The sequence below is a fragment of the Coregonus clupeaformis genome, chromosome 24 (assembly GCF_020615455.1).
Source record: "Coregonus clupeaformis isolate EN_2021a chromosome 24, ASM2061545v1, whole genome shotgun sequence".
Taxonomy (NCBI): Eukaryota; Metazoa; Chordata; class Actinopteri; order Salmoniformes; family Salmonidae; genus Coregonus; species Coregonus clupeaformis.
Genome location: NC_059215.1, coordinates 2,142,730 through 2,169,433, shown reverse-complemented (window position 1 = coordinate 2,169,433; position 26,704 = coordinate 2,142,730). Strand labels below are relative to the sequence as shown.

At 46.2% G+C, this 26,704-nt stretch overlaps 2 protein-coding genes across 3 annotated transcripts in view; one reads left to right on the top strand and one right to left on the bottom strand.

Annotated features, from left to right (window-relative positions):
• LOC121537610 (calpain-5-like) overlaps positions 1-24,746 on the top strand; it is a 73,016-nt gene extending 48,270 nt beyond the window's left edge. For both annotated transcript variants that reach the window (XM_041845197.2, XM_045206966.1), the window contains 10 exons: positions 5,683-5,891; positions 6,554-6,746; positions 9,939-10,132; positions 11,475-11,552; positions 11,785-11,980; positions 12,197-12,319; positions 16,695-16,891; positions 17,366-17,487; positions 23,997-24,133; positions 24,356-24,746. In XM_041845197.2, coding sequence (XP_041701131.2) covers positions 5,683-5,891; positions 6,554-6,746; positions 9,939-10,132; positions 11,475-11,552; positions 11,785-11,980; positions 12,197-12,319; positions 16,695-16,891; positions 17,366-17,487; positions 23,997-24,133; positions 24,356-24,538 — 1,632 coding nt within the window. In that variant the 3' untranslated portion in view covers positions 24,539-24,746. The remainder of the gene's footprint in view (positions 1-5,682; positions 5,892-6,553; positions 6,747-9,938; positions 10,133-11,474; positions 11,553-11,784; positions 11,981-12,196; positions 12,320-16,694; positions 16,892-17,365; positions 17,488-23,996; positions 24,134-24,355) is intronic.
• Positions 2,450-4,035, bottom strand: LOC121537611 (olfactory marker protein-like). The gene has a single exon (XM_041845198.2). It carries the CDS (start codon positions 3,781-3,783, stop codon positions 3,292-3,294), a length of 492 nt encoding a protein of 163 aa, XP_041701132.2. The 5' UTR covers positions 3,784-4,035; the 3' UTR covers positions 2,450-3,291.
• Positions 24,747-26,704: the final 1,958 nt, after the last annotated feature.

Here is a 26,704-nt window from a genome sequence, read left to right as displayed (position 1 = left end):
AGTATTCTGATTACCGTGAGCGTAGTTTCCAAATGTATGTACGATAAGTTTGACTCTCTTTGTCCCTCTCTCCCTCCTTCTATTGACCCCTCGCTTTTTGAAAACCAAGCAGTCATGCTGTTGTTAGTCTGCTAGGGACTTTTCTCATGTATTAAGTATGTATGTATTCTGTGTTATTATTTAGTTAGCTAGTAAATAAATAATTAAACCAATTTGTGTATTGCTGATTCATCAATAAGGTTAGGGTTCTTGCACATATCAAGGAGTATGCGACGTTCAGAATGAGACTGATTTGGGGTAATGATTAATAAGTGACTGTTATCGATATACAGTACCAGTCAAAAGTTTGGACACACCTACTCATTCAAGGGTTTTTCTTTATTTGTACTATGTTTTACATTGTAGAATAATAGTGAAGACATCAACACTATGAAATAACACATATGGAATCATGTAGTAACCAAAAAAGTGTTAAACAAATCAAAATATATTTTATATATATATATTTGAGATTCTTCAAATATCCACCGTTTGCGTTGTTGACAGCTTTGCATACTCTTGGCATTCTCTCAACCAGCTTCACCTGGAATGCTTTTCCAACAGTCTTGAAGGAGTTCCCACATATGCTGAGCACTTGTTGGCTGATTGTCTTTCACTCTGCCGTCCGACTCATCCCAAACCATCTCAATTGGGTTGAGGTCGGGGGATTGTGGAGGCCAGGTCATCTGATGCAGCACTCCATCACTCTCCTTCTTGGTAAAATAGCCCTTACACAGCCTGGAGGTGTGTTGGGTCATTGTCCTGTTGAAAAACAAATGATAGTCCCACTAAGCCCAAACCAGATGGGATGGTGTATCGCTGCAGAATGCTGTGGTAGCCATGCTGGTTAAGTGTGCCTTGAATTCTAAATAAGTCCAAATGTTACCAGCAAAGCACCCCCACATCATAACACCTCCTCCTCCATGCTTTACGGTGGGAACGACACATGTAGAGATCATCCGTTCACCCACACCGCGTCTCACAAAGACATGGCGGTTGGAACCAAAAATCTCAAATTTGAACTCCAGACCAAAGGACAATTTTCCACAGGTCTAATGTCCATTGGTCGTGTTTATTGGCCCAATCAGGTCTCTTCTTATTATTGGTGTCCTTTAGTAGTGGTTTCTTTGCAGCAATTCGACCATGAAGGCCTGATGCACACACTGCCCTCTGAACAGTTGATGTTGAGATGTGTCTGTTACTTGAACTCTGTGAAGCATTTATTTGGGCTATAATTTCTGAGTCTGGTAACTCTAATGAACTTATCCTCTGCAGCAGAGGTAACTCTGGGTCTTGCATTCCTGTGGCGGTCCTCATGAGAGCCAGTTTCATTGTAGTGCCTGATGGTTTTTGCGACTGCACTTGAAGAAACTTTCAAAGTTCTTGACATTTTCTGGATTGACTGACCTTCATGTCTTAAAGTAATGATGGAATGTTGTTTCTCTTTGCTTATTTGAGCTGTTCTTGCCATAATATGGACTTGGTCTCCTGTAGCTCAGTTGGTAGAGCATGGCGCTTGCAACGCCAGGGTTGTGGGTTCGATTCCCACGGGGGGGCAGTATGAAAATGAATGCACTCACTAACTGTAAGTCGCTCTGGATAAGAGCGTCTGCTAAATTACTAAAATGTAAATATTAAATGTATTTTACCAAATAGGGCTATCTTCTGTGTACCACCCCTACCTTGTCACAACACAACTGATTGGCTCAAATGCATTAAGAAGGAAAGAAATTCCACAAATTAACTTTTAAAAAGGCACACCTGTTAATTGAAATGCATTCTAGGTGACCACCTCATGAAGCTGGTTGAGAGAATGCCAAGAGTGTACAAAGCTGTCATCAAGGCAAAGGGTGGCTGTTTGAAGGATCTCAAATATAAAATATATTTTGATTTGTTTAACACTTTTGGTTACTACATGATTCCATATGTGTTATTTCAGAGTTTTGATGTCTTCACTATTATTCTACAATGTAAAAAATAGTAAAAATAAAGAAAAACCCTTGAATGAGTAGGTGTGTCCAAACTTTTGACTGGTAGTGTATATATCTATATATCTTCTAAGAGATTAATTCGGGAGATGGTAACTTGTTAAATAACTTATTCCGTGGTGCCCCAAATTCCTAATGAGTTTATTGTTACATGATTAATTTAATCGAGTAACAATTAAACATAGTTAATTGATTTGATAAATAACAGTCATCACATTAATGAAAGTCACGTCACGACAGTACACACACACGCAGACAGACAGGCAGGCAGACACCCAAACATAAACATGTTCATGCGTGCGTACACACACACATTGAAATAGAAAAACATCAGAGCTGACGTTGTATTGCTAGTCTGTTAGAAATGCCACAGAGAGAATTGTTTTGTATTTTGTTGTTATTTATTCAGATCAGTGATTAATTTCAAATGCACATAAATTACCCACAAGTAGTCATTCTCTAATTAGTTGCTTTAGTCACGTTATGGTATCAACAAACCTTACAAGTAATGAATAATCACATCTCTAGACTCGACTGACTGTAGCTACAGTACGGCTCTGAACGCTCGACAAAGATTTGAAAGAAGAATTATTGAAGACTTGCGTTTAAAAGTCCACTCACAAGTGAAGCACTTACTGCATCTTTCATAGTAATTTCAACGTCAGAAATCAAAATGCTCCAGTGTTTTGATACACTAGTAGTACCTGAATCCTTACAGAAAAACTACCTACAGTAGAAAAGGGCATATTGCAATCCGAAAAGGTTTTGTGTTATGTTTTGAGGCCGGTCATACTATGTTCAAATTGAAGACGGGAAGAAGAGAGTGGAAAAAAGGAAGAGATCGAGTCGAGGGAGTGGAGGTGTTGAGGTGTTATCCTTCCTCTACCCAAGAGGAAGTGAGTGGTTGTGGTCCCTCTGGTCGGTCGATTTGTGTGTCCTTTCCCCTGTGGTACCACATTCTAACAACTACTGCAGGCCACATTAAATCACCCAAATTTGGCTCACAGGTTGCCATTTTGAGACCCGTGCCCTAACCCTAACTTTACCTCTAACTCTAATTAAGAAGAAGTAGCATACGTAGAAAATGACTGTGAAATTCTAAATGGAAAAACAAGAGGAATGGTGGTGGTGGAAAATCGTGACGAAAGACAACAAAAAGAGAAATGGCAAACGTACTTGCTCATAAGGCCAGATGATAGTCAGATTAAATAAAAAATGGCCACCTAGTACCTTGCCCTCCCTCCGCCATTTCCTCCTACAGTCTTCACTTCTGGTCGACCTGGAAGCTGATGGAGCATTCAACAGCATCCGGACCAATGCCCTCCTCAAATGCCAGCAGGAAGTACATTATCTTCCTCACCTTCGCCATCTCGGCGATGCGCTCACCAAACTCCTGGGCATCAGCCTCATAGTGGTGTATGGGCGTGTCGTCGCCGTCACTCTCAGCTCGCCAGAACACCCCCGCCGGCTCCAGCAGCTGACGGTTCATCAGGTGGGTGAGGTCGGGCGTCCAAAGCTGTGAGGTGGCAGTCACGGTGAGGCGACCTGAGCGTGCCAGCCGCACACCCCAGTGGGCAAAACGCAAGGCCTGCTGGGAGAAGTCCAGGCGGTAGACGGCCTCGTGTGGTCGGAGGAGGCGCTCTCCGTCCTGCCGCTTCCCGCCGCGCTGCTGCAGCGACTGGGCCCGCTGACGCATCACCTCGGTCAGATGGGCGTCGGGCCGGAAGGGCAGCTCCAGAGTGGCTTGGGTGGCCATGTTGATTTAGGTTCAAGAGTGTGATTGGTCAATAGGGGGGAGAAGGCTCGATCAAACGGGAAATGCTTTGACTGGCTGAGTCCTCAGGAATCCTCACACTCTCTTGGTCACGTTCTCTCCGTCTTTGTCTCTCTCTCTCTTTCTTTCTCTGTTATTTTCTTTTCTCACACAGGTCCAGATTCAGCTCCTCTTTGGCCCGTGACCTTTTCCTCTTCCTCCTCTATCTTTGTCTCTAGCTCTACCTCTTTCTTTGTTGAGTACAGTATGTGTGTGTGGAAGACACTCATGCACACCTACAACACCCTGAGATGAGGGGCGGGCCTTGCCGTCTTGTCGTTCTTGGTTGGCAAGATGAGCTCTAGGCAACCTGAGCTAATGACATCTGCAGTGGCGACGTGGGGATTGCCCTTGGGGGAACCGGGGCCAGCTGTGTGTTTGTCACATATTTGTTTTGTCTCACATTTGTGCCGTCGTTGTGCTCGGCTAGCGTAGGCTTGCCTCTCTCGCGTACTGTACTTAGCTAAGTGTGACCGAAATCTGAGATTATTTTTTTTTAACAAACTGAAATAGGGAGGGACTACCTGAAATTGTTCAATAAAAAGCGCTCATTTTCATTTGCAAAATATTTTGCTACAGTGTGCACTAATGAAGACAAGCCAGGTGTGTCTGGTCTGATGGGCACCACTGCCTGACCACTGGGCTATGGGAGGAGGGGACTGCGGGGGTGGATGGGGTTGCTGCTGTTTCTGGCCAGAGTCCAGTCCATCCTTTGCAGAGAGAGTAAAGTTATTAAAGAGCTTTATTGTGTTCTGGATGAAAGCCGAGATAGATATCCCCCCCCTCCCTCTTTCTCTCTCGTTCTCTCTCTCATTCTCTCTCTCTTTCGCTCTCTTACCCCACCCGCTCTCTCTGCAGTCCAAAGAGAGGGAGTGTGGGTGGGGGTGGTGTGTGTGGGTGGGTGGGGGGGGTTCCTAAGGGCTCTCAAATGACTCGGGTTTCTATGGTGCAGTGTTGTTGTTTTTTATCCTCTCCTCTTAACAGAGCTGCTACACACACACACACACACACACACACACACACACACACACACACAGAAAATCCCCTCAATCAGCAGAACGAAGGTTCCATCAGAACCACCCAGCCAGAACCGACCCACCGACCAGGGCTCTTAGTCCACCACTCCCCAGCATGTATCTCCAAGGGCAGTGGAGGAATAGTGATTCATTTCAATAAAATGTTGCCCTCTGCGCTCCGCAGTACACTTTCATTATGTGGCGTCTCATTACTACACTTCCTGTTTAGCCCTGATGGCTGATGGGTATTTCATGGGGGCTAAGTGTGGTCTTGTTTGCCCCCCAGCCCGCCCACCCCCCATCGCAGTCCGAGGGGGAGCCCCCGGGAAAGGGATGACTGGCTGGTACTTAATTGCAGCTCAAGTCATTCCCCGTCCCTCTGTCCTGTTCCACATATTCTTACCCCTCTGGATTTATACTAGCCAGAGCCCAGGTGATACATTACATTTGTTCCTTTAATCCTCCGGCCGGGGATGACAAGGTGGCGACGAGGTATGCCGCAGCGGGGATGACAGCCTCACTCGTATTTACGAGTTCGGCCGACACGCGGCTTGTTCGTTCGGCTTGCATACTATGTGCAACTCTGACTCTCTCTCTGACTCTCCTCCCCCCCTCCCTCTACTCTTCCTGCCTTACCACACCCGCTCCCTCTTTCACCCCCACACTCCCTTCCACTCCCCCCACCCTCTTCACCCACCCCCTCCTCCCTTTCCCCACCCTTTCCATCTCTCTTTCCCACTCTCATCTCCCTCCACCCCCTCCTTCTCTGACCTCTTCCATTCCCACTGCTCCACGCCCCCAACCTTCCCCCCTCCACCCCCTTCAGGTCATCCCAGACTGGAAGGAGCAGGAGTGGGACACGGAGACACCCGAGTCGTACGCCGGGATCTTCCACTTCCGCTTCTGGCGCTTCGGCGAGTGGGTGGACGTGGTGATCGACGATCGGCTGCCCACGGTGGACAAGCAGCTGGTCTACTGCCACTCAGATGACAGCAACGAGTTCTGGAGCGCACTGGTGGAGAAGGCCTATGCCAAGTTAGTCAATTAATCAATCAATCTGTCAATGGCTTTATTGTCCCAATTGGAAAATGTGTAATACAGTCAGGGTAAAAATATTAATCAGTCAATCAATTAATCCAATCAATCTCTTAATTGTCACAATTGGGGAATGTGTAATAAAGTCAGGGTACAAAACAACATTAAAGTCTAATGAACACCTAGGGGCATGCATAAAGAGATACAGTACTGTAGCAGTACCAGCAGCCCTTGGGGAATATCATCTAGGATAGGATCAAATGCTACTGTATGTTGATATTCTCCCAATATTTGAGGAATGCAGAAGAAATCTTAAGAACGAGGACACACTCACTCACTCAGATAAATAAATATTTGCAATTGGTAACACTTTACTTAAAGCCTGTAGGTATAATGCTTTATAACATGTTATAAACATGTATGAGCCTTTAATGTTTAAGGCTTATTATTGTCTATCACTATTTTAACTGATTCAAAATACAGTATCTACTAGCCACTGCCTTTATGATTTGAGATGTGGAGACACATCTTGAGATGTGGAGTCAAATAAGAGGCTAGGTTCAGATGTCAACTGTGCACTGTAGACAGCATTGATGGAGAGATATTTGACATCAGATTAACTCATTAATTCATTCCTCCTCTCCCTCCTCCCGTCCCTGCAGAGTGTACGGCTGCTACGAGGCCCTGGACGGCGGGAACACGGCGGATGCCCTGGTGGACTTCACAGGTGGCGTGTCGGAGCCCATGGACCTGCTGGAGGGCCAGATGGCCACGGACGAGGTGGCCCGCAACCAGCTGTTTGAGAGGGTGCTGAAGGTCCACAACCGGGACGGCCTCATCAGCTGCTCCATCCGGGTGAGTCAGTCGGGGAAGATCTGTACTAGGCAGCCATTTTGGATCAGGGGCAGTTAGGAGATCTGGGTCATGTTCAATACAAAACGTTTTTAAAAAATGCACTGAAACAGGGAGGTACTGCCTGTACTTCCTATTTTCCAAGTTCCTGCTATTTGGAACACAAAGAAATTGCTACATAAATCGCAAGTTGCAGTGTTTGGCAATTGCCATGATAATGTGCCATCCAGTCTATTTAAAAAGTTGCGGTTAGTTGGCTCATGCAAAGTCTATCTTTGCGATAGGAAAATGTAATCCTTTGTGGTTATCCATCTATTTATCATCTATCAATCTAATCATACAATGCTTTCTCTCTGCTGATGAGACTTGAATTTGTATATACACACTTTCAGAATGCAAATACTTGCATTCATACCAATGAAATTAGGATGGTTTCTAATATCAGTCAGTTAAACCCCTCCACTTATCTATCCATCCATCTACCTGTCATCCTCAATCTGCTTGTTGATATCTGTCCGTCCGTCCGTCCGTCTATTCATCTGTTCATCAATACGCAACATCTGCTGTTGGGAGCTCCATTTGTATGAGTTCCACTCTCCCCCGGGCAGCCAGTGGTTACGTCCCATATGGCACCCTACTCCCTACAAAGTGCACTAGTTTTGACCAGAGCCCTATGGGCCCTTGTTGAAAGTAGTGCAGTATTAAGGTAATAAGGTGCCATTTGGAACACAAGCAGTGAGTCCCTCCGTTTGATTGTCTGCTGTTCTGCGCTCGTCCACTCCTGCACTAGAACTCATTTACAGTCCAACATTGTGTGATTCCGAGTCAAGCACACTAGCTCAACTGGCAGCGATAGGCATTTTATATTCATGAGTTTTCATGAGGATCCATTTCGGAACAATAACAACAGAACGGACACGGACCAAAAAAAAAAAAAAGTCAGCTAGACGAACGGCCCTGACAGCACCGAAAACCGTAGTTGTTAATTCCTCAGACATGACCCGTGACTTGGTGGTTGCTGTTTGGTTATGGTTGTAACGTCCTGGCAACTTTACATAAATGCTAGACTACTCACAGGCTTTTTGTTGTGAGGAGGTCTGATTTAGGAATGCAACCAAGGTATCTTAAAAGCCACACTCGTGCATCTCTCCCCAGACTCCAAGCCTAATTGCTTTTTGTCTTCCCCCCCATCGCTGTTTTTTGTAAGCAGGGTTTGAAAAATGATGTGTGTGGTAGCGAATGCTCAAAGCACGTCTTCCACAGAGCCTATAGGCCTAGGCAGAATAGGGGAGTGACCTATTTTTGTATTTTTTCCAGGCCGTATTCGAAATATTCTTGCCACCTCTCTTTCTTGATTATTGACCTGCCAAACATTCCCCATTTATCTAATCATACATCATTTTTATCAGTAAGAAGAGGTCTTTTGATTGGTATAGGTGATGACAATAGTTATTGTTGTTTTTTCTCATAAGACTCGGATTAGACTCAGATTTGTAAAGAGGGTTAATTGTAACATTTGTTACAATTAACCACTTACCTAAAATTCTGTGGTATTTTGTATGGTATTTAGACACATTCACATAGTGATATGAATTGTCACTTCTTTACATCAAGTACAACTAAGATAATATCTTAGAAAAAAGTAATTCATACTTTAGAATGCTAAAAGTATCTTATATAAAATATATACATTTTGTCTACTCTGCTTTTGGTCAGTATGACATGCCTAAAAGATCAAATGAAAATATTTTTGGTCAATGTATTGTATTTTCATCCAACTATCAGTTTCAAATAAGAACATTTTTCAATTACCCTTCATTTTTACCATTGGAGACAGACATTTCACTTCCACCACTTTCGGTTTAATTGTAAACAACTGGTATGTCCTAGAAACGTACAATGTGTAATAATAGCTAAATATGTACAGTATGTTTGTATACAAATATTATTAATCTACCTCAAATATTATTTTCATACTACGCAAAAGCCTAAAACTGTTACTTTGTTCCCCAGTCTCCCCTTCTCTGGCCTTTTGTCTGTCTCTGTCATATCATATCATACACATCTACAGATTTAAGAGCCTGGTCCTAGGCTGAATAACACTATGTATAAGCATTGAAATTAGTGATGGGCACAGACATGGAAAATCTATATTGATATCAGTATAATTTTTTCAATCTGATATCATTCATTTTTTATCAAAGACGTGAATGTTCACTTTTCTGTTCACTTCCATGACTCTCTGAAGTCCAGACAACTGCTTGCCCATTGGGCCAGGTGTGAATGTTCTGGTAGCCAACTTACTCAACCAATTTGAATATAATGGGAAGCCCATCCACAGTTGATGGCCCATCAGCAGGCAATTAAGTATGCTTAAATTGAGAGCCTGTGAGGTCTGTGAGAAGGTTTTGTGCATGCAGGAACAGTCATGTGTTCTTTTTTTATGTAGAAGTCCCCTGGGTTGTATTTATTAGGCACTAAATGGAAGAAAATGGACTGAAACAGGGAGGGACTAAAATACCTCATCCAACGTGGATGTAGATTAAGGCAGCCCCCCGCTGCCTTAACCCAACCCCTCTGATTCAGAGAGTTGGGTTAAGTGCGGAAGACACATTTCAGTCTAATGCATTCAGTTGTACAATTGACTACGTATCCCCCTTTCTCTTTCACAATAAGAAACACTTGTTTTTGTTTTCTGTTGCAAAACATTTTGTTACGTTGTGCACTAATGAATACGACCTTGTTTTCACTCATTTCCTTCCTGTCTTTTTTCTCCTTTATCCCCTTCTATCTCCTTAGTAGTTGCTCCCTTGCTGTCGTTGCATCACACTTTGTTTGTGAAACAGGCTCATTACATCTGGGCCTTGTGCTCAATTATACTTTGATGATCAAATAGCAAGGGACAGCACCGGCTGACTATGCTGCAAGCTCAATTCAAACAAACCAATCCTCAGTTCAACTTGACTGGGCCTTGTTCAATAGGCATCAAATGGGGAAAAATTGTCTGAAACAGGTGGACTTGTCCAATAGATATGCACATTTTCATTTTGTCGCAAGATGTTTGAAAACATTTTTCTGTCGCATGCCCTAATGAACACAACCCTTGTCACAACTCAAGCACTTTGAGCTGCATTCTGTGTATGAAATGTGCTGCACAAATAAATAAATATTAATTTATTATTAACTGTCTCTTAGGCGACCACAGTGGAGGACATGGAGGCGCGGCTAGACTGTGGCCTGGTCAAGGGCCACGCATACGCGGTGACGGACGTGAAGAAGGTGCGTCTGGGCCAGGGCCTGCTGGCATTTTTCAAGTCAGAGAAGCTCAATATGATCCGCATGAGGAACCCCTGGGGAGAGAAGGAGTGGAGCGGGCCCTGGAGCGACAGGTAAATACACAACACTCCTCAGGCCTGGAGGTGGTACTACACAACCATAGAATAAGAATTACAGTAGAATGGGTGTTCCAATTCATTCTAATTCGATGTACACAACACTGCGTAATGGAAGCTTCTCCTATTAAGAATGCCTTTACTGCCTCGAAACGACTAGACCATGTAGGAGTAATGAGGTGGAGAGAGAGGTGTTCTCCATCTACTGAAATGGGGGATGCTGTGTGTGTGTGGGATGATAAATGCCATAAATTAACCGTTGAACATGTATACGTGTGAAAGCGTGAATGTGTGTTTTTGTGTTATTTATTTATTTTAAGAAAAACAACAATGTGGAGGGAAAAATAAGGGTAGGCTATTAATTTTGTACGTTTCAGTAATAATGCATAAGTAGGAGACAAAGTAAAGCCATTACAGTGCAATTCTGAGATCTGCAGGGGTGCTGTTAGTACAGTGGCTATTATATTGTGGAGTGAATCCCATTAACGCAACTGTTTGGAACTGAATTAATCAGACGTTCACGAGTCGTATTGTTATAAATAAACTTGGTTGAATGGTAAAAAGTTAAAAGAATAATAATACTATGATTACTTTTTAAGGCACACATGCACATGCTCACACGTTTAAGTCACACCTTAAAGTAAACAAATATATAATACAAAAATATCAAACATAATTAATAAAATATAATCACACGTTCAACAGTTCATTTATGGCTTATATCATGTAATAGGATGGGGAGAAGACTGAGAGCATCTCTCTTCCACTTCCTTCTCTCTTCCTCCTTCTGTTATGTCCTATTGTTTATCGCTAGGTTGTGTGACACAGCAGAGATTGTAGGGCTCGCTCATGAAGGCAGCTGAATTATTGAGTAGGTAAAGGAGAGAGATGTTAGTTCTTAAAGGGGAAGTGACTGAGTGGTGTTATTAAAGGAGTCGTCTCCCTTCATTTATATAGTCATAAGAATTAATGTATCATTTATCTGGGGTTTGATCACAATTGGAATTGGAGAGATTTCATTTTACTGTTTGATGTGAAAGTTCCCACAGAAGTTGTGGCACTGGTAGGAATTTCATAGAAACAAAATAGAGGTTTATTTTCATATGCACGTAGGCACACACATAATTGCTATGTATTCCCTAAACCTACAATTCCTACTTCCTGGTTAGGTCTTCCTGTTTTAATCTTTGACTGCTCCTGAGAAAGTTGCTGTCTATTGTCATGTGGTGCTGAACTTCAGAATCTCCAATCCAAAAATGTTTTCAGTGGTATGTTTGCTCTATAATTTCCTTTGTGTCATGCTGTCGAACATGAGGTAATTTCATGTCTGTGCTCCCAGCTCAGAGGAGTGGAAGAAGGTGAGCAAGAGTGAGAGAGAGAAGCTTGGCGTCACCGTGCAGGACGACGGAGAATTCTGGTGAGGGGGACCACCATGCACACACACACCATTAAAACATTAGGGGCCATTTTCCCACACACAGATTAAGCCTAGTCCTGGACTAAAAAGCATGCTCAGGACTATGCTTAATCTGTATCCGGGAAACCGACCCTAGTTGATTCATCTGTTTCATTAATCGATTGAACGGCACTTTCCTAAATATACCCTCTTGCCCTCCCTCCCTCCATCCCTCCCTTCCTCTCCACTCTAGGATGACGTTTGATGACTTCTGCCAGTACTTCACGGACCTGATCCTGTGCCGCCTCATCAACACCTCCTATCTGAGCATCCATAAGACCTGGGAGGAGGAGGTGATGAGGGGCTCCTGGGTCCCCCGCCAGGACCCCCTGAGGAACCGCTCTGGGGGATGCATCAACCACAAGGCCACCTTCCTCCAGAACCCACAGGTGGGGTGCATGAGGGTGGAGGATGAGGTGGAAGTGGGGAGAGTGTGGGTGGATGGTGGGAGGCTGGGTGGGTGGGAGGCTGGGTGGGTGGGAGGGTGTGTGTTTGTACTGTGTAAGTTTGTATGTGTTTTTCTGTTGGTGTCTCTGCATGTACTGTATATTCTGTATTTGATTTGAGGAGATTGTTCTAATTAGTGTGTTTATGTCTCTCTGCAGTATGTGTTTGACGTGAAGAAGCTAGAGGACGAGGTGTTGATCGCCCTGCAGCAGAAGGAGAGGAGAGCCACCACCAAAGAGGGCAAAGGAGATAACCTGGCCATAGGCTTTGACATTCACCGGGTATGCGCACACACACACACACACACACACACACACACACACACACACACACACACACACACACAGAGATGAAGACAAACACCCACATGAGAACACACTCACACAGATGAACAGACACACAGATAGATAAAGAGACACACACACAGATGGATACACAGGAAGATGATCACACTCCATCGCTCCACATGAATTTTTCCTTTTGCCTCTCATCTTTACCTCTTAACTCTTTACATTTACATTACATTTTAGTCATTTAGCAGACGCTCTTATCCAGAGCGACTTACAGGAGCAATTAGGGTTAAGTGCCTTGCTCAAGGGCACATTTACGTCATTTAGCAGACGCTCTTATCCAGAGTGACTACAAATTGGTGCATTCACCCTATAGCCATTGGGATAACCACTTTACAATTTTTTTTTTTGGGTGGGTAGAAGGATTACTTTATCCTATCCCAGGGGTTCCTTAAAGAGGTGGGGTTTCAAATGTCTCCGGAAGGTGGTGAGTGACTCCGCTGTCCTGGCGTCGTGAGGGAGCTTGTTCCACCATTGGGGTGCCAGAGCAGCGAACAGCTTTGACTGGGCTGAGCGGGAACTATGCTTCCGCAGAGGAAGGGAGCCAGCAGGCCAGAGGTGGATGAACGCAATGCCCTCGCCTGGGTGTAGGGACTGATCAGAGCCTGAAGGTACGGAGGTGCTGTTCCCCTCACTGCTCCATAGGCAAGCACCATGGTCTTGTAACGGATGCGAGCTTCAACTGGAAGCCAGTGGAGTGTGCGGAGGAGGGGGGTGACGTGAGAGAACTTGGGAAGGTTGAACACCAGACGGGCTGCGGCATTCTGGATGAGTTGTAGGGGTTTAATGGCACAGGCAGGGAGCCCAGCCAACAGCGAGTTGCAGTAATCCAGACGGGAGATGACAAGTGCCTGGATTAGGACCTGTGCCGCTTCCTGTGTAAGGCAGGGTCGTACTCTCCGAATGTTGTAGAGCATGAACCTGCAGAATCGGGTCACCGCCTTGATGTTAGCGGAGAACGACAGGGTGTTGTCCAGGGTCACGCCAAGGCTCTTCGCACTCTGGGAGGAGGACACAACGGAGTTGTCAACCGTGATGGCGAGATCATGGAACGGGCAGTCCCTTCCCGGGAGGAAGAGCAGCTCCGTCTTGCCAGGGTTCAGCTTGAGGTGGTGATCCGTCATCCATACTGATATGTCTGCCAGACATGCAGAGATGCGATTCGCCACCTGGTTATCAGAAGGGGGAAAGGAGAAGATTAGTTGTGTATCGTCAGCGTAGCAATGATAGGAGAGGCCATGTGAGGATATGACAGAGCCAAGTGACTTGGTGTATAGGGAGAAAAGGAGAGGGCCTAGAACTGAGCCCTGGGGGACACCAGTGGTGAGAGCACGTGGTGCGGAGACAGATTCTCGCCACGCCACTTGGTAGGAGCGACCGGTCAGGTAGGACGCAATCCAGGAGTGAGCCGCGCCGGAGATGCCCAGCTCGGAGAGGGTGGAGAGGAGGATCTGATGGTTCACTGTATCAAAGGCAGCAGACAGGATCTAGAAGGACAAGAGCAGAGGAGAGAGAGTTAGCTTTTAGCAGTGCGGAGAGCCTCCGTGACACAGAGAAGAGCAGTCTCAGTTGAATGACCAGTCCTGAAACCTGACTGGTTTGGATCAAGAAGGTCATTCTGAGGGGAGATCAGCAAGAGAGTTGGCTAAAGACGGCACGCTCAATAGTTTTGGAAAGAAAAGAAAGAAGGGATACTGGTCTGTAGTTGTTGACATCAGTGGGATCGAGTGTTGGTTTTTTGAGAAGGGGTGCAACTCTCGCTCTCTTGAAGACGGAAGGGACATGGCCAGCGGTCAAGGATGAGTTGATCAGCGAGGTGAGGTAGGGGAGAAGGTCACCGGAGATGGTCTGGAGAAGAGAGGAGGGGATGGGGTCAAGCGGGCAGGTTGTTGGGCGGCCTGCAGTCACTAGTCGCAAGATTTTATCTGGAGAGAGGGGGAGAAAGTGGCTTTTCAAAGTGGTTGACAAAGTCATCCACAGAGAGGGAGAGGAGGGGGGATTCAGCAGTGAGGAGAATGTGGCAAAAGAGCTTCCTAGGGTTAGAGGCAGATGCTTGGAATTTAGAGTGGTAGAAAGTGGCCTTAGCAGCAGAAACAGATGAAGAAAATGTAGAGAGGGAGAGGGAGTGAAAAGATGCCAGGTCGGCAGGGAGTTTAGTTTTCTTCCATTTCCGCTCAGCTGCCCGGAGCTCTGTTCTGTGAGCTCCGCAATGAGTCATCAAGCCACAGAGCTGGAGGGGAGGACCGAGCCGGCCGGGAGGATAGGGGACACAGGGAGTCAAAGGATGCAGAAAGGGAGGAGAGGAGGGTTGAGGAGGCAGAATCAGGAGATTGGAGGGAGAAGGATTGAGCAGAGGGAAGAGATGATAGGATGGAAGAGGAGAGAGTAGTGGGAGAGAGAGAGCGAAGGTTGCAGTGGCGCGTTACCATCTGTGTAGGGGCAGAGTGAGTAGTGTTGGAGGAGAGCGAGAGAGAAAAGGATACAAAGTAGTGGTCGGAGACATGGAGGGGGAGTTGCAGTGAGATTAGTAGAAGAGCAACATCTAGTAAAGATGAAGTCAAGCGTATTGCCTGCCTTGTGAGTGGGGGGGATGGTGAGAGGGTGAGGTCAAAAGAGGAGAGGAGTGGAAAGAAGGAGGCAGAGAGAAATGAGTCAAATGTAGACGTGGGGAGGTTGAAATCCCCCAAAACTGTGAAGGGTGAGCCATCCTCAGGAAAGGAACTTATCAAGGCGTCAAGCTCATTGATGAACTCTCCAAGGGAACCTGGAGGGCGATAGATGACAAGGATATTAAGCTTAAATGGGCTAGTGACTGTGACAGCGTGGAATTCAAATGAGGAGATAGACAGATGGAGTTAGGGGGAAAAATTGAGAATGACCACTTGGGAGAGATGAGGATTCCTGTGCCACCACCCCTCTGACCAGATGCTCTCGGGGTATGCGAGAACACATGGTCAGACGAGGAGAGAGCAGTAGGAGTAGCAGTGTTTTCAGTGGTAATCCATGTTTCCGTCAGCGCCAGGAAGTCGAGGACTGGAGGGTAGCATAGGCTGGGATGAAGTCAGCCTTGTTGGCGACAGAACGGCAGTTCCAGAGGCTGCCTGAGACCTGGAACTCCAGGTGTGTGGTGCGTGCAGGGACCACCAGGTTAGAGAGGCAGCAGCCACGCGGTGTGAGGCGTTTGTGTAGCCTGTGCGGAGAGGAGAGAACAGGGATAGGCAGAGGCATAGTTGACAGGCTGCAGCAGATGGCTACAATAATGCAGAGGAGATCGGAATGAAATGAACTAAACATCAGGGAAAGGAGAGAGCAGGCCTCCCTCACCAAAAAAAAAATATATATATATATAACTCTCCCAACTTCCACCTCAGAAACTATAATTGTTTCACTGAACCACCCGAGTAAAACTCTCCCAACTTCCACTTTAGAAATTAGAATTGTTGTAAACTACAGCAGACTGTTATCAGTAGCTGTAATTAAGTACAGCAGCTACCAACCACCTAACGTTAATGCCTCGGATGAGGTTAGAAAAAACAGCTGAATGGTAGCAGCTAGCTGGCTCAATCACAGGTACTCTTAAGCATGAAATAACATTGGAAACAATTAACCACAGTTGCAAAAAGTTACCAGTAGCTACCCGCTAGCTAGCTAGCTAGCTTTGTTGGTCCAAGTAGTGGGTAAGCTAGCCTCGTGCTTCGCCGGGGTCCGCCGAATACAGTCCTTACCTACAATAATTACCTACAATAACCTTCAATAACTACCTGAGTAAGCTACCTATAATACCAAACTACAATACCTACCTACAATCTAAATACATGGTTTAAGCTTAACTCAACACCATATAAGAAGCCAAGCTTACCTTTCATAACGCAGCAATGATTAAACGTTGGGTAGCTAGCACAAAGATATTGTATTTAGCTACCACAGTACAGCCAGCTGGTAGTGTTGGCTGGCTAGCAATGGCTACTGTGTTGACTTTGTTTGAAAAACGGCGTTGCTGCGAACGAATGTAGCTGGCTAAAAGGATATTGTTTTTAGTTGCAACCGTTGCTAATAGCAACTCGCCAGCTAATCCAGGAGGTGAGTTAGCTAGCTAGCTTCGTGCTACACCCGGCACCGCTACTCATAACATAAAATATAAGACATAAGGATCCTTGTTCAAGCCCTGCATGAGCCATCTTTCCACCTCCTGTATCTGTATCCCTGCTTCTGCCTCTATCCTTGCTCTGCATGATGATGTCATATCTACCTTGAAAGTCTACCTTTAAAATGTGACCCTGACGTCATGTCCCCTCCCGTCCTCTAGGTGGAGCTGAACAGAAAGTACCGCATGCACACGGCCCAGCAGAAGGTGGCGGGCTCCATCTACATCAACTCGCGCTGCGTCTTCCTCAGGAAGGAGCTCAAGGAGGGTCGCTACGTCATCATCCCCACAACTTTTGACCCCGGGCAGCAGGGTGACTTCCTGTTGCGGGTCTTCACTGACGTGCCTTCAGACTGCAAGTAAACCAGCCGGCCGACATGCAGCCCCACCCCCACCCCTGTTCCGTTTAACATCCTTACCTTTACAAAGGGATAGCCAACTTTAAAGGGATAGTTCACTGGGATCATAGAATTGAATAGAGCAGTATTATTTTGTAGTTCTATGATAGGGATTGCCTAATTGCCCAGTTCAAATTGATCAAATAGCAAACCTCATTTTATAGAAACACATCAAATTAAACTGGTGTGCATGTTAAAGGGATATTTCAATTTGGAACGTTTTCATATTTTTTTGTATTTTACCACTTACTATCCGTTTAACATGCACACCAGTTGAATTGTATGGGTTTCTATAAAATGATTTGAGCTTTTTGATCAAGTTGAACTGATTCTCTAAGTGGACCCAGAACTTTTTTCATGTAATTTGTCATCCACTGCCATTGCTCTCACCAAAATGAATAATACTCATATTCACTTTCTTTCCCTCCCCAACAGAGAGTTGAACCTAGACGAGCCCCCCCAGACGTGTTGGACGGGCATGTGTGGTTACCCCCAGCTGGTCACCCAGGTCCACGTTCTGAGTGCTGAGGGACTCCAGGGCCAGGACTCTAATGGAGGTAAGCTAGTAAGGCTGCAGTAGGAAATAGTAGGCCTACAGTAAAGTAAGCTACAGTACGCACCCATGTCGAAGGGAGGCTTTGGGAGCTGACTTGCATACAGTGTATTCGGAAAGTATTCAGACCCCTTCACTTTTTCCACATTTTGTTACGTTACAGCTATATTCACCAAAAAAAATCCTCATCAATCTACACACAATACCCCATAATGACAAAGTGAAAACAGGTTTTTAGAAATGTTAGCAAATGTATTAAACATAAAAACTGAAATACCTTATTTACATAAGTATTGTAAATATTGCTATGAGACACGAAATTGAGCTCAGGTGCATCCTGTTTCCATTGATCATTCTTGAGATGTTTCTACAACTTGATTGTGGTAAATTCAATTGATTGGACATGATTTGGAAAGGCACACACCTGTCTATATAAGGTCCCACAGTTGACAATGCATGTCAGAGCAAAAATCAAGCCATGAGGTCGAAGGAATTGTCCGTAGAGCTCCGAGACAGGATTGTGTCGAGGCACAGATTTCACATTTACATTTACATCATTTAGCAGACGCTCTTATCCAGAGCGACATACAAATTGGTGCATTCAACTTATGATAGCCAGTGGGACAACCACTTTTTTTTCAATGGGGGGTGGGGGAGGGGGTGGGGGGTGGGGGGTAGAATGATTACTTTATACTATTCCAGGTATTCCTTAAAGAGGTAGGGTTTCAAGTGTCTCCGGAAGGTGGTCAGTTACTCCACTGTCCTGGCGTCGTGGGGGAGCTTGTTCCACCATTGGGGTGCCAGAGCAGCAAATAGCTTTGACTGGGCTGAGCGGGAACTGTGCTTCCGTAGAGGTAGGGGAGCTAGCAGGCCAGAGGTGGATGAACGTAGTGCCCTCGTTTGGGTGTAAGGTCTGATCAGAGCCTGAAGGTAAGGAGGTGCCGTTCCCCTCACAGCTCCGTAGGCAAGCACCATGGTCTTTTAGTAGATGTGAGCCTCAACTGGAAGCCAGTGGAGTGTGCGGAGGAGCGGGGTGACATGAGAGAACTTGGGAAGGTCGAACACCAAACGGGCTGCAGCGTTCTGGATAAGTTGTAGGGGTTTAATGGCACAGGCAGGGAGCCCAGTCAACAGCGAGTTGCAGTAATCCAGACGGGAGATGACAAGTGCCTGGATTAGGACCTGTGCCGCTTTCTGTGTAAGGTAGGGTCGTACTCTGCGAATGTTGTAGAGCATGAACATGCAGGATCGGGTCACCGCTTTGATGTTAGCGGAGAACGACAGGGTGTTGTCCAGGGTCACGCCAAGGTTCTTTGCACTCTGGTAGGAGGACACAATGGAGTTGTCAACCGTGATGGCGAGATCATGGAGCGGGCAGTCCTTCCCCGGGAGGAAGAGCAGCTCCTTTTTGCCAAGGTTCAGCTTGAGGTGGTGATCTGACATCCACACTGATATGTCTGCCAGACATGCAGAGATGCGATTCGCCACCTGGTTATCAGAAGGGGGAAAGGAGAAAATGTAATTGTGTGTCGTCTGCGTAGCAATGATAGGAGAGACCATGTGAGGATATGACAGAGCCAAGTGACTTGGTGTATAGTGAGAATAGGAGAGGGCCTAGAACTGAGCCCTGGGGGACACCAGTGGTGAGAGCACGTGGTGCGGAGACAGATTCTCGCCACGCCACCTGGTAGGAGCGACCTGTCAGGTAGGACGCAATCCAAGAGTGAGCAGCGCCAGAGATGCCCAACTCGGAGAGGGTGGAGAGGAGGATCTGATGGTTCACAGTATCAAAGGCAGCGGATAGGTCTAGAAGGATAAGAGCAGAGGAGAGAGAGTTAGCTTTAGCAGTGCGGAGAGCCTCCATGACACAGAGAAGAGCAGTCTCAGTTGAATGACCAGTCTTGAAACCTGACTGGTTTGGATCAAGAAGGTAATTCTGAGAGAGATAGCAGGAGAGTTGGCTAGAGACGGCACGCTCAAGAGTTTTGGAGAGAAAAGAAAGAAGGGATACTGGTCTGTAGTTGTTGACATCGGAGGGATCGAGTGTAGGTTTTTTGAGGAGGGGTGCAACTCTCGCTTTCTTGAAGACGGAAGGGACATGGCCAGCGGTCAAGGATGAGTTGATGAGCGAGGTGAGGTAAGGGAGAAGATCTCCGGAAATGGTCTGGAGAAGAGAGGAGGGTATAGGGTCAAGCAGGCAGGTTGTTGGGCGGCCGGCCGTCACAAGTCGCAAGATTTCATCTGGAGAGAGAGGGGAGAAAGAAGTCAAAGCATAGGGTAGGGCAGTGTGAGCAGGACCAGTGGTGTCATTTGACTTAATAAATGAGGATCGGATGTCGTGAAGGTGGTGAAGAGCTTCCTATGGTTAGCTTCCTGAAATGTTGAGTGGTAGAAAGTGGCTTTAGCAGCGGAAACAGAGGAAGAGAATGTAGAGAGGAGGGAGTGAAAAGATGACAGGTCCGCAGGGAGTCTAGTTTTCCTCCATTTTCGCTCGGCTGCCCGGAGCCCTGTTCTTTGAGCTCGCAATGAATCGTCAAGCCACGGAGCAGGAGGGGAGGACCCAGCCGGCCGGGAGGATAGGGGACATAGAGAGTCAAAAGATGCAGAAAGGGAGGAGAGGAGGGTTGAGGAGGCAGAATCAGGAGATCGGAGGGAGAAGGATTTAGCAGAGGGAATAGATGATAGGATGGAAGAGGAGAGAGTAGCGGGAGAGAGAGAGCGAAGGTTGCGACGGCACATTACCATCTGAGTAGGGGCAGAGTGAGTAGTGTTGGAGGAGAGCGAGAGAGAAAAGGATACAAAGTAGTGGTCGGAGACTTGGAGGGGAGTTGCAGTGAGATTAGTAGAAGAACAGCATCTAGTAAAGATGAGGTCAAGCGTATTGCCTGCCTTGTGAGTAGGGGGGGACGGTGAGAGGGTGAGGTCAAAAGAGGAAAGGAGTGGAAAGAAGGAGGCAGAGAGAAATGAGTCAAAGACAGACGTAGGGAGGTTAAAGTCTCCCAGAACTGTGAGGGGTGAGCCATCCTCAGGAAAGGAACTTATCAAGGCGTCAAGCTCATTGATGAACTCTCCAAGGGAACCTGAGGGCGATAAATGACAAGGATGTTAAGCTTGAATGGGCTAGTGACTGTGACAGCATGGAATTCAAATGAGGAGATAGACAGATGGGTCAGGGGAAAAAGAGAGAATGTCCACTTGGGAGAGATGAGGATTCCTGTGCCACCGCCGCGCTGACCAGATGCTATCGGGGTATGTGAGAACACATGGTCAGACGAGGAAAGAGCAGTAGGAGTAGCAGTGTTTTCTGTGGTAATCCATGTTTCCGTCAGCGCCAATAAGTTGAGGGACTGGAGGGTAGCATAGGCTGAGATGAACTCTGCCTTGTTGGCCGCAGAACAGCAGTTCCAGAGGCTGCCAGAGACCTGGAACTCCAAGTGGGTCGTGCGCGCAGGGACCACCAGATTAGAGTGGCAACAGCCACGTGGTGTGAAGCGTTTGTATGGCCTGTGCAGAGAGGAGAGAACAGGGATAGACAGACACATAGTTGACAGGCTACAGAAAAAGGCTACAATAATGCAAAGGAGATCGGAATAAAATGAACTAAACATCTGGGAAAGCGAGAGAGCGGGGCCTCCCTCACTTACGTTTCACTGAAACACTCAAATATAACTCTCCCAACTTCCACTTTAGAAATTATAATTGTTGTAAACTACAGCGGTTCAATGTTTTCTAGGAATAGACTCTAACTTAGTTTATTCAGCTAGCTAACTTGGTACAGTATTCTTCCGTGAAAACCGTCCAGGGCACCGAATCCTATGACGCCAAAGCCAACTAGCATGCCAGCCTCCAATAACACGGTTTAGCACCAATACTCGGTTACAACAAACCACCAGTGTGTTAACACGCCAAGCAGATCATTCGTGTCTGTGTCTAACGTTGTGTAAAGTTTTGGGTTAGTTTTGACAGTTTGAGTGAGTATGTCATCAACTTATTCAGCCAGTTAGTTAGCTAGAATAGTTAGCATACTAGCTAGCCATTGCTCTCTGCCAACGAATCAACCCCTCCTCCCACGGCACGAACACACAGAGAGCCAAGCTAATGTTAACTAGTTACCCATGTCCCGAATTCCCTTGAACGACTCTGGTTACCAGTATGTAAAAACAAAACAAAAATAAATGTAGGTTATAACTTACCCTTAGTAGCTACTGTTAGCCAGTTAAGTGCAAAGCTAGCCACTGAATCGATTCAGCCAGTTTGCGTCTGTCCCAACGGAGAGAAAGCGTCTCCAAATATTAAAGCTAGGTCGTTCCAGCTATTGTTTAGTTAGCTATCCAGGTAGCAACAAGCTAGCTACATTTCGAGTACAGTAGCTACTAACTACCTAACGTTAACGATTCAGATCGTGGGGAAGGGTACCAAAACATTTCTGCAGCATTGAAGATCCCCAAGAACACAGTGGCCTCCATCATTCTTAAATGGAAGAAGTTTGGAACCACCAAGACTCTTCATATAGCTGGCCGCCCGGCCAAACTAAGCAATCGGGGGAGAAGTGCCTTGGTCAGGGAGGTGACCAAGAACCCGATGGTCACTCTGAAAGAGCTCCAGAAAGAACCTGGAGTTCTGAAAGAACCTTCCAGAAGGACAACCATCTCTGCAGCACTCCACCAATCAGGCCTTTATGGTAGAGTGGCCAGATGGAAGCCACTCCTCAGTAAAAGGCACGACAGCCCGCTTGGAGTTTGCCAGAAGAAACAAGATTGTCTGGTCTGATGAAACCAAGATTGAACTCTTTGGCCTGAATGCCAAACATCACGTCTGGAGGAAACCTGGCACTATCCCTACGGTCATGCATGGTGGTGGCAGCATCATGCTGTGGGGATGTTTTTCAGCGGCAGGGACTGGGAGACTAGTCAGAATCTAGAGAAAGATGAACGGAGCAAAGTACAGAGAGATCCTTGATGAAAACCAGCTCCAGAGCGCTCAGGACCTCAGACTGGGTGAAAGTTCACCTTCCAACAGGACAACGACCCTAAGCACACAGCCAAGACAACGCAGGAGTGGCTTTGGGACAAGTCTCTGAATGTCCTTGAGTGGCCCAGCCAGAGCCCGGACTTGAACCCGATCGAGCAACTCTGGAGAGACCTGAAAATAGTTGTGCAGTGACGCTCCCTACCAACCTGACAGAGCTTGAGAGGATCTGCAGAGAAGAATGGGAGAAACTCCCCAAATACAGGTGTGCCAAGTTTGTAGCGTCCTACCCAAGAAGACACGAGGCTGTAATCGCTGCCAAAAGCTGTTTCAACAAAGTACTGAGTAAAGGGTCTGAATACTTATGTAAATGTAATATTTCTGTTTTTATTTTTATACATTTGCGAACATTTCTAAAAGCCTGTTTTTGCTTTGTCATTATGAGGTATTGTGTGTAGATTGATGGGGGGAAAAAAACGATTTAATCAATTTAAAAATAAGGCTGTAACTTAACAAAATGTGGACAAAGTGAAGGGGTCTGAATACTTTCCGAATGCATTGTATACCATTTTCACACTACTGGGCCGAGCTATACTAGGATGCCCCGGTTATGTATCCACCATTGTTGCTGGACAATGCTGTAAAGGATGTGGGAAATGTCGAGGGGAAAGGTTCTGGTCGACACAATAATCTCTTCTGACGATGGGTAACTTGAGTTTAAGTGTGTACATTTTGTGTGAGTGTGTGTTGCCGTGCCCCAAAATGTGTTGCAAGGTGAACTCTTCTGGTCATACACAGAGCTGCACTGTCTCATTCCCAACAAGAAGAGGCAGCTGGCCAAAACACAAGGAGGTACATCAGCATCACCTAGTGGCTAGCGGCTTAGTTACAACTAGACATATTGCACAATAATAGTTCAATAGGCTTTGGCTCAGCCCAGAAACAGCCCCTAAACCCTTGCAAACTCAACTCTGGACCTCAAAGCCAGTTCCACTACATTTTTACATTGTTCCCCTCTAATCAGGGACTGATTTAGACCTGGGACACGAGGTGTGTGCCATTAATTATCAGGTAGAACAGAAAACCAGCAGAATGCTCTGGACCTCGTAGTGCAAGAGTTGAATGCCGATGTCCTAACCCCTAACCCCAAGCTTCATGTAGATCTAAGAGGATTGGATAGGTATAAGCAAAATGGTAGTAGTTCCACCTAGCCCTTTAATAGGCTAGAGTCTAGGAATACTATTTTTCTCCATATGGCTGAAACCTATCCCCTCCCTTTCAGATCTATAGTCTTCAACAGTTCCTTACCCCCATATCCTCTACCTACCTAGTAGCACAAGCAACTAAAACCCTTCTCCACCTACCTGTCAGAGACCTGTCTGCTTGCTGGTTGGTCTGATGGCCAGATAAGCATTTGCTTCATTTAGACCTAGAGTTGGTTTTGGCCTGCATAGTTGAGTACACATGCACACACATGTTTACACTTCCCATGTCGATACAGAGATTGACAGCTGTCCCTCATCCCTCCTTCCCTGTCCCTCCCAGCCTCGGACCCGTACGTCATTATCACCTGTGAGGGGGAGAGGGTGCGCTCGCCGGTGCACAAGGACACACGGAGCCCCAACTTCGATGTCAAAGGCCTGTTCTACCGCAAGAAGCCCAAGGAAGGCATCCACATTGAGGTGAGCACAGACGGAGGGGAGGAACTCTTTCTTATCTGTCTGTCTGCGTTCATACAGTATGTATACCTCTATCTCTTGAACATGTTTTCTTCTAACCTTTTTAAAATCACTTTTTCTATGCTCCCTCTCTCTCTCCTCTCTCCCTTGGTCTCTTTCTTCTCTTTCAAATCCCCCCTCTTTTTCCCCTCTGCTCTGCTTGGACCTTGGGCCATACCATAATAGATCTACAATAAGAACGTGATTGTGGATACCTTCCTGGGTCAGGTGACCCTGTCCAGTGACCCAAACGACCGGCAGGAGCAGCACACGCTCCACCTGCGCGACAAGGGCAATCGCCAAGACAACGACCTCCCGGGCACGGTCACCGTGCGCCTCATCACCTGCATCACACTCATCAACATATGACGTCACAACCGCCAGTCTCGCCATGGAATGTCGAAGGAGCTTGACCTTTGTCATCTTGACGACATGCCCCTAAACCGAGCATGCCAGTTAAACTGTTAATCACCCCCACCCCTGCTCCATCCAACCCAACACCCACCTTTCTGACTCTTTCTCTCACACTCACTGTTTCACACACACACACACACACACACACACACACACACACACACACACACACACACACACATACACATACATACACACATACACATACATACACACACAAACACACAGGCCGTGTCTGAGTTCCAAATTGTAGGCTGATTGGGTATGCGAAAATATAAAGTTTTATAGTATGTGAAATATTGAACATTTAGTTTGCTTTAAATGCCAGGATGTCATACTCATTTCATCTTTACATCTAGTGGAATTCGCTGCACACTATTGAGGAAGATAAGCGTATTTTCAGACCCACGTGGGGTGTGACAACAGCTTATAATCTGCTGATAATGAGATACCAAAATTAATGAATGGCGGGAAACAATGCAATTGTGCATTAGATGACGCATTCTCAGTATGGGTGAGCCTGGTATGTTGATATTTGTAGCTTACTGCATACATACAGTATACTAAAAGTATGTTCTAAATAGTATGAAGTATGATTAGTACACAGTATGTATATAGTTTTAGTAAGTAGTAGGCAAGACTACTCTCTCTACATGCCTTCAACTCACTTTTAACATGCCCCTGCACTCCTCATGCATCTACAAGCATCTCTAAGGGCTATACATCGCCTTAAGGCTGAGTGGGTCTCTTTAGGAGCCTGTGACCAGCCATATGTCAGGTGGGAGGGGGGTCGTTGTATTGGGTGGTATACTGTGTGTAGCCTTGCCTCCTCCCCCCTCCATCACATCTTTCCTCCTCCCACTCCCACCCCCTTGGACTACGCTCCCCTACGCTTCTACAGGTTGCCATGGACAATATCGAGTTTAGCATGGCTAAAAAGGAATCTGCCTGCATTGCACACGACCCATCCCCCTTTACACACAAACACACTCTTAGCTTAGCAACAGGCGCTTTTGATATGCCCCAGTGGAGTGACTGTGGAGCTCCGCCTGCCATAATCAAGTGCTTTACGGGACCAAATACGGAACAGGCCCTCCCTACTCTCTCTTTTGCCGGCGCCAGTCGCCACTGTGCTACGTCAGTCGGTCATCTCTACGGCAGCGCCACTGCCTGACGCTTCCGGAGTCATGGGACTCCTGTCAATTGACCTGAATCATGTGACCCGAGAGACAGCAGCTGTTGTCCCTCTGTGTGTGTGTTGTGTGTGTGTGTGTGTGTGTGTGTGCATGCATTCGTACGTGTGTTATGCCTGCGCCTTTGAACACCATGCACCTCGCCTAGCTCTGACACGGGCATGGCTGGATGGAGGGATGAGCGGAAGAAGAGAGCGTGAAGGATGGAGAGAAGCAGCAGGAAATCTGTCAGTCAACTCCTGCCAAAAACAACATGTGCCATAGCCTTGTTCCTGGCTCGACTCTGTTGTGACTCGATACCACTATTCCCGACAGGAACACATTTTGGATTAGCATATTTTAACTATTTGAAACGGTGGTGTGAAAAGTGTGGGTTTTTGTCTTGCCAAGACAGAGACTATCACATCATACAGAACCATCACTGGTACAGTCCCCATAACCCCAACATCTTTAGCATCTCTTCTCACGTAGATCATGTTGCGCTTTCTCTTTTGACCTGCTTTCCACATGGTATTTATCTCAATCTCTGACAGTGGCAAGCGTTGGAGAAAAAAAGAGATACAAGCCCCAAACACTATGTTGTCATGTCGAGTATCTTTTCTAAAGTGCAATATGATTGCAGAGACTTTTCTAGAGTAGGATCTGACAGTATTGTCTATGTACAGCGTCGTCGAGTGGATGCGTCGAGATACAACGGCGGATCTCACGTACGTTGAGAATCATTCCGGAGACATTTATTTTTTGAATGTAGTGCAGAGAGCATCGACCGACTAATCTCTCGCTCTCTCTTTATCGAACCATCAATCCCTTTTACTTGTTTCAACACCTTTTTTTTTGCATTACTTGAACAACAATGGCATTTATTGTAATTGATTTATTTATTGTATTGTCACATTTGTTTGTATATTTATTAATGTATTTAATTAAT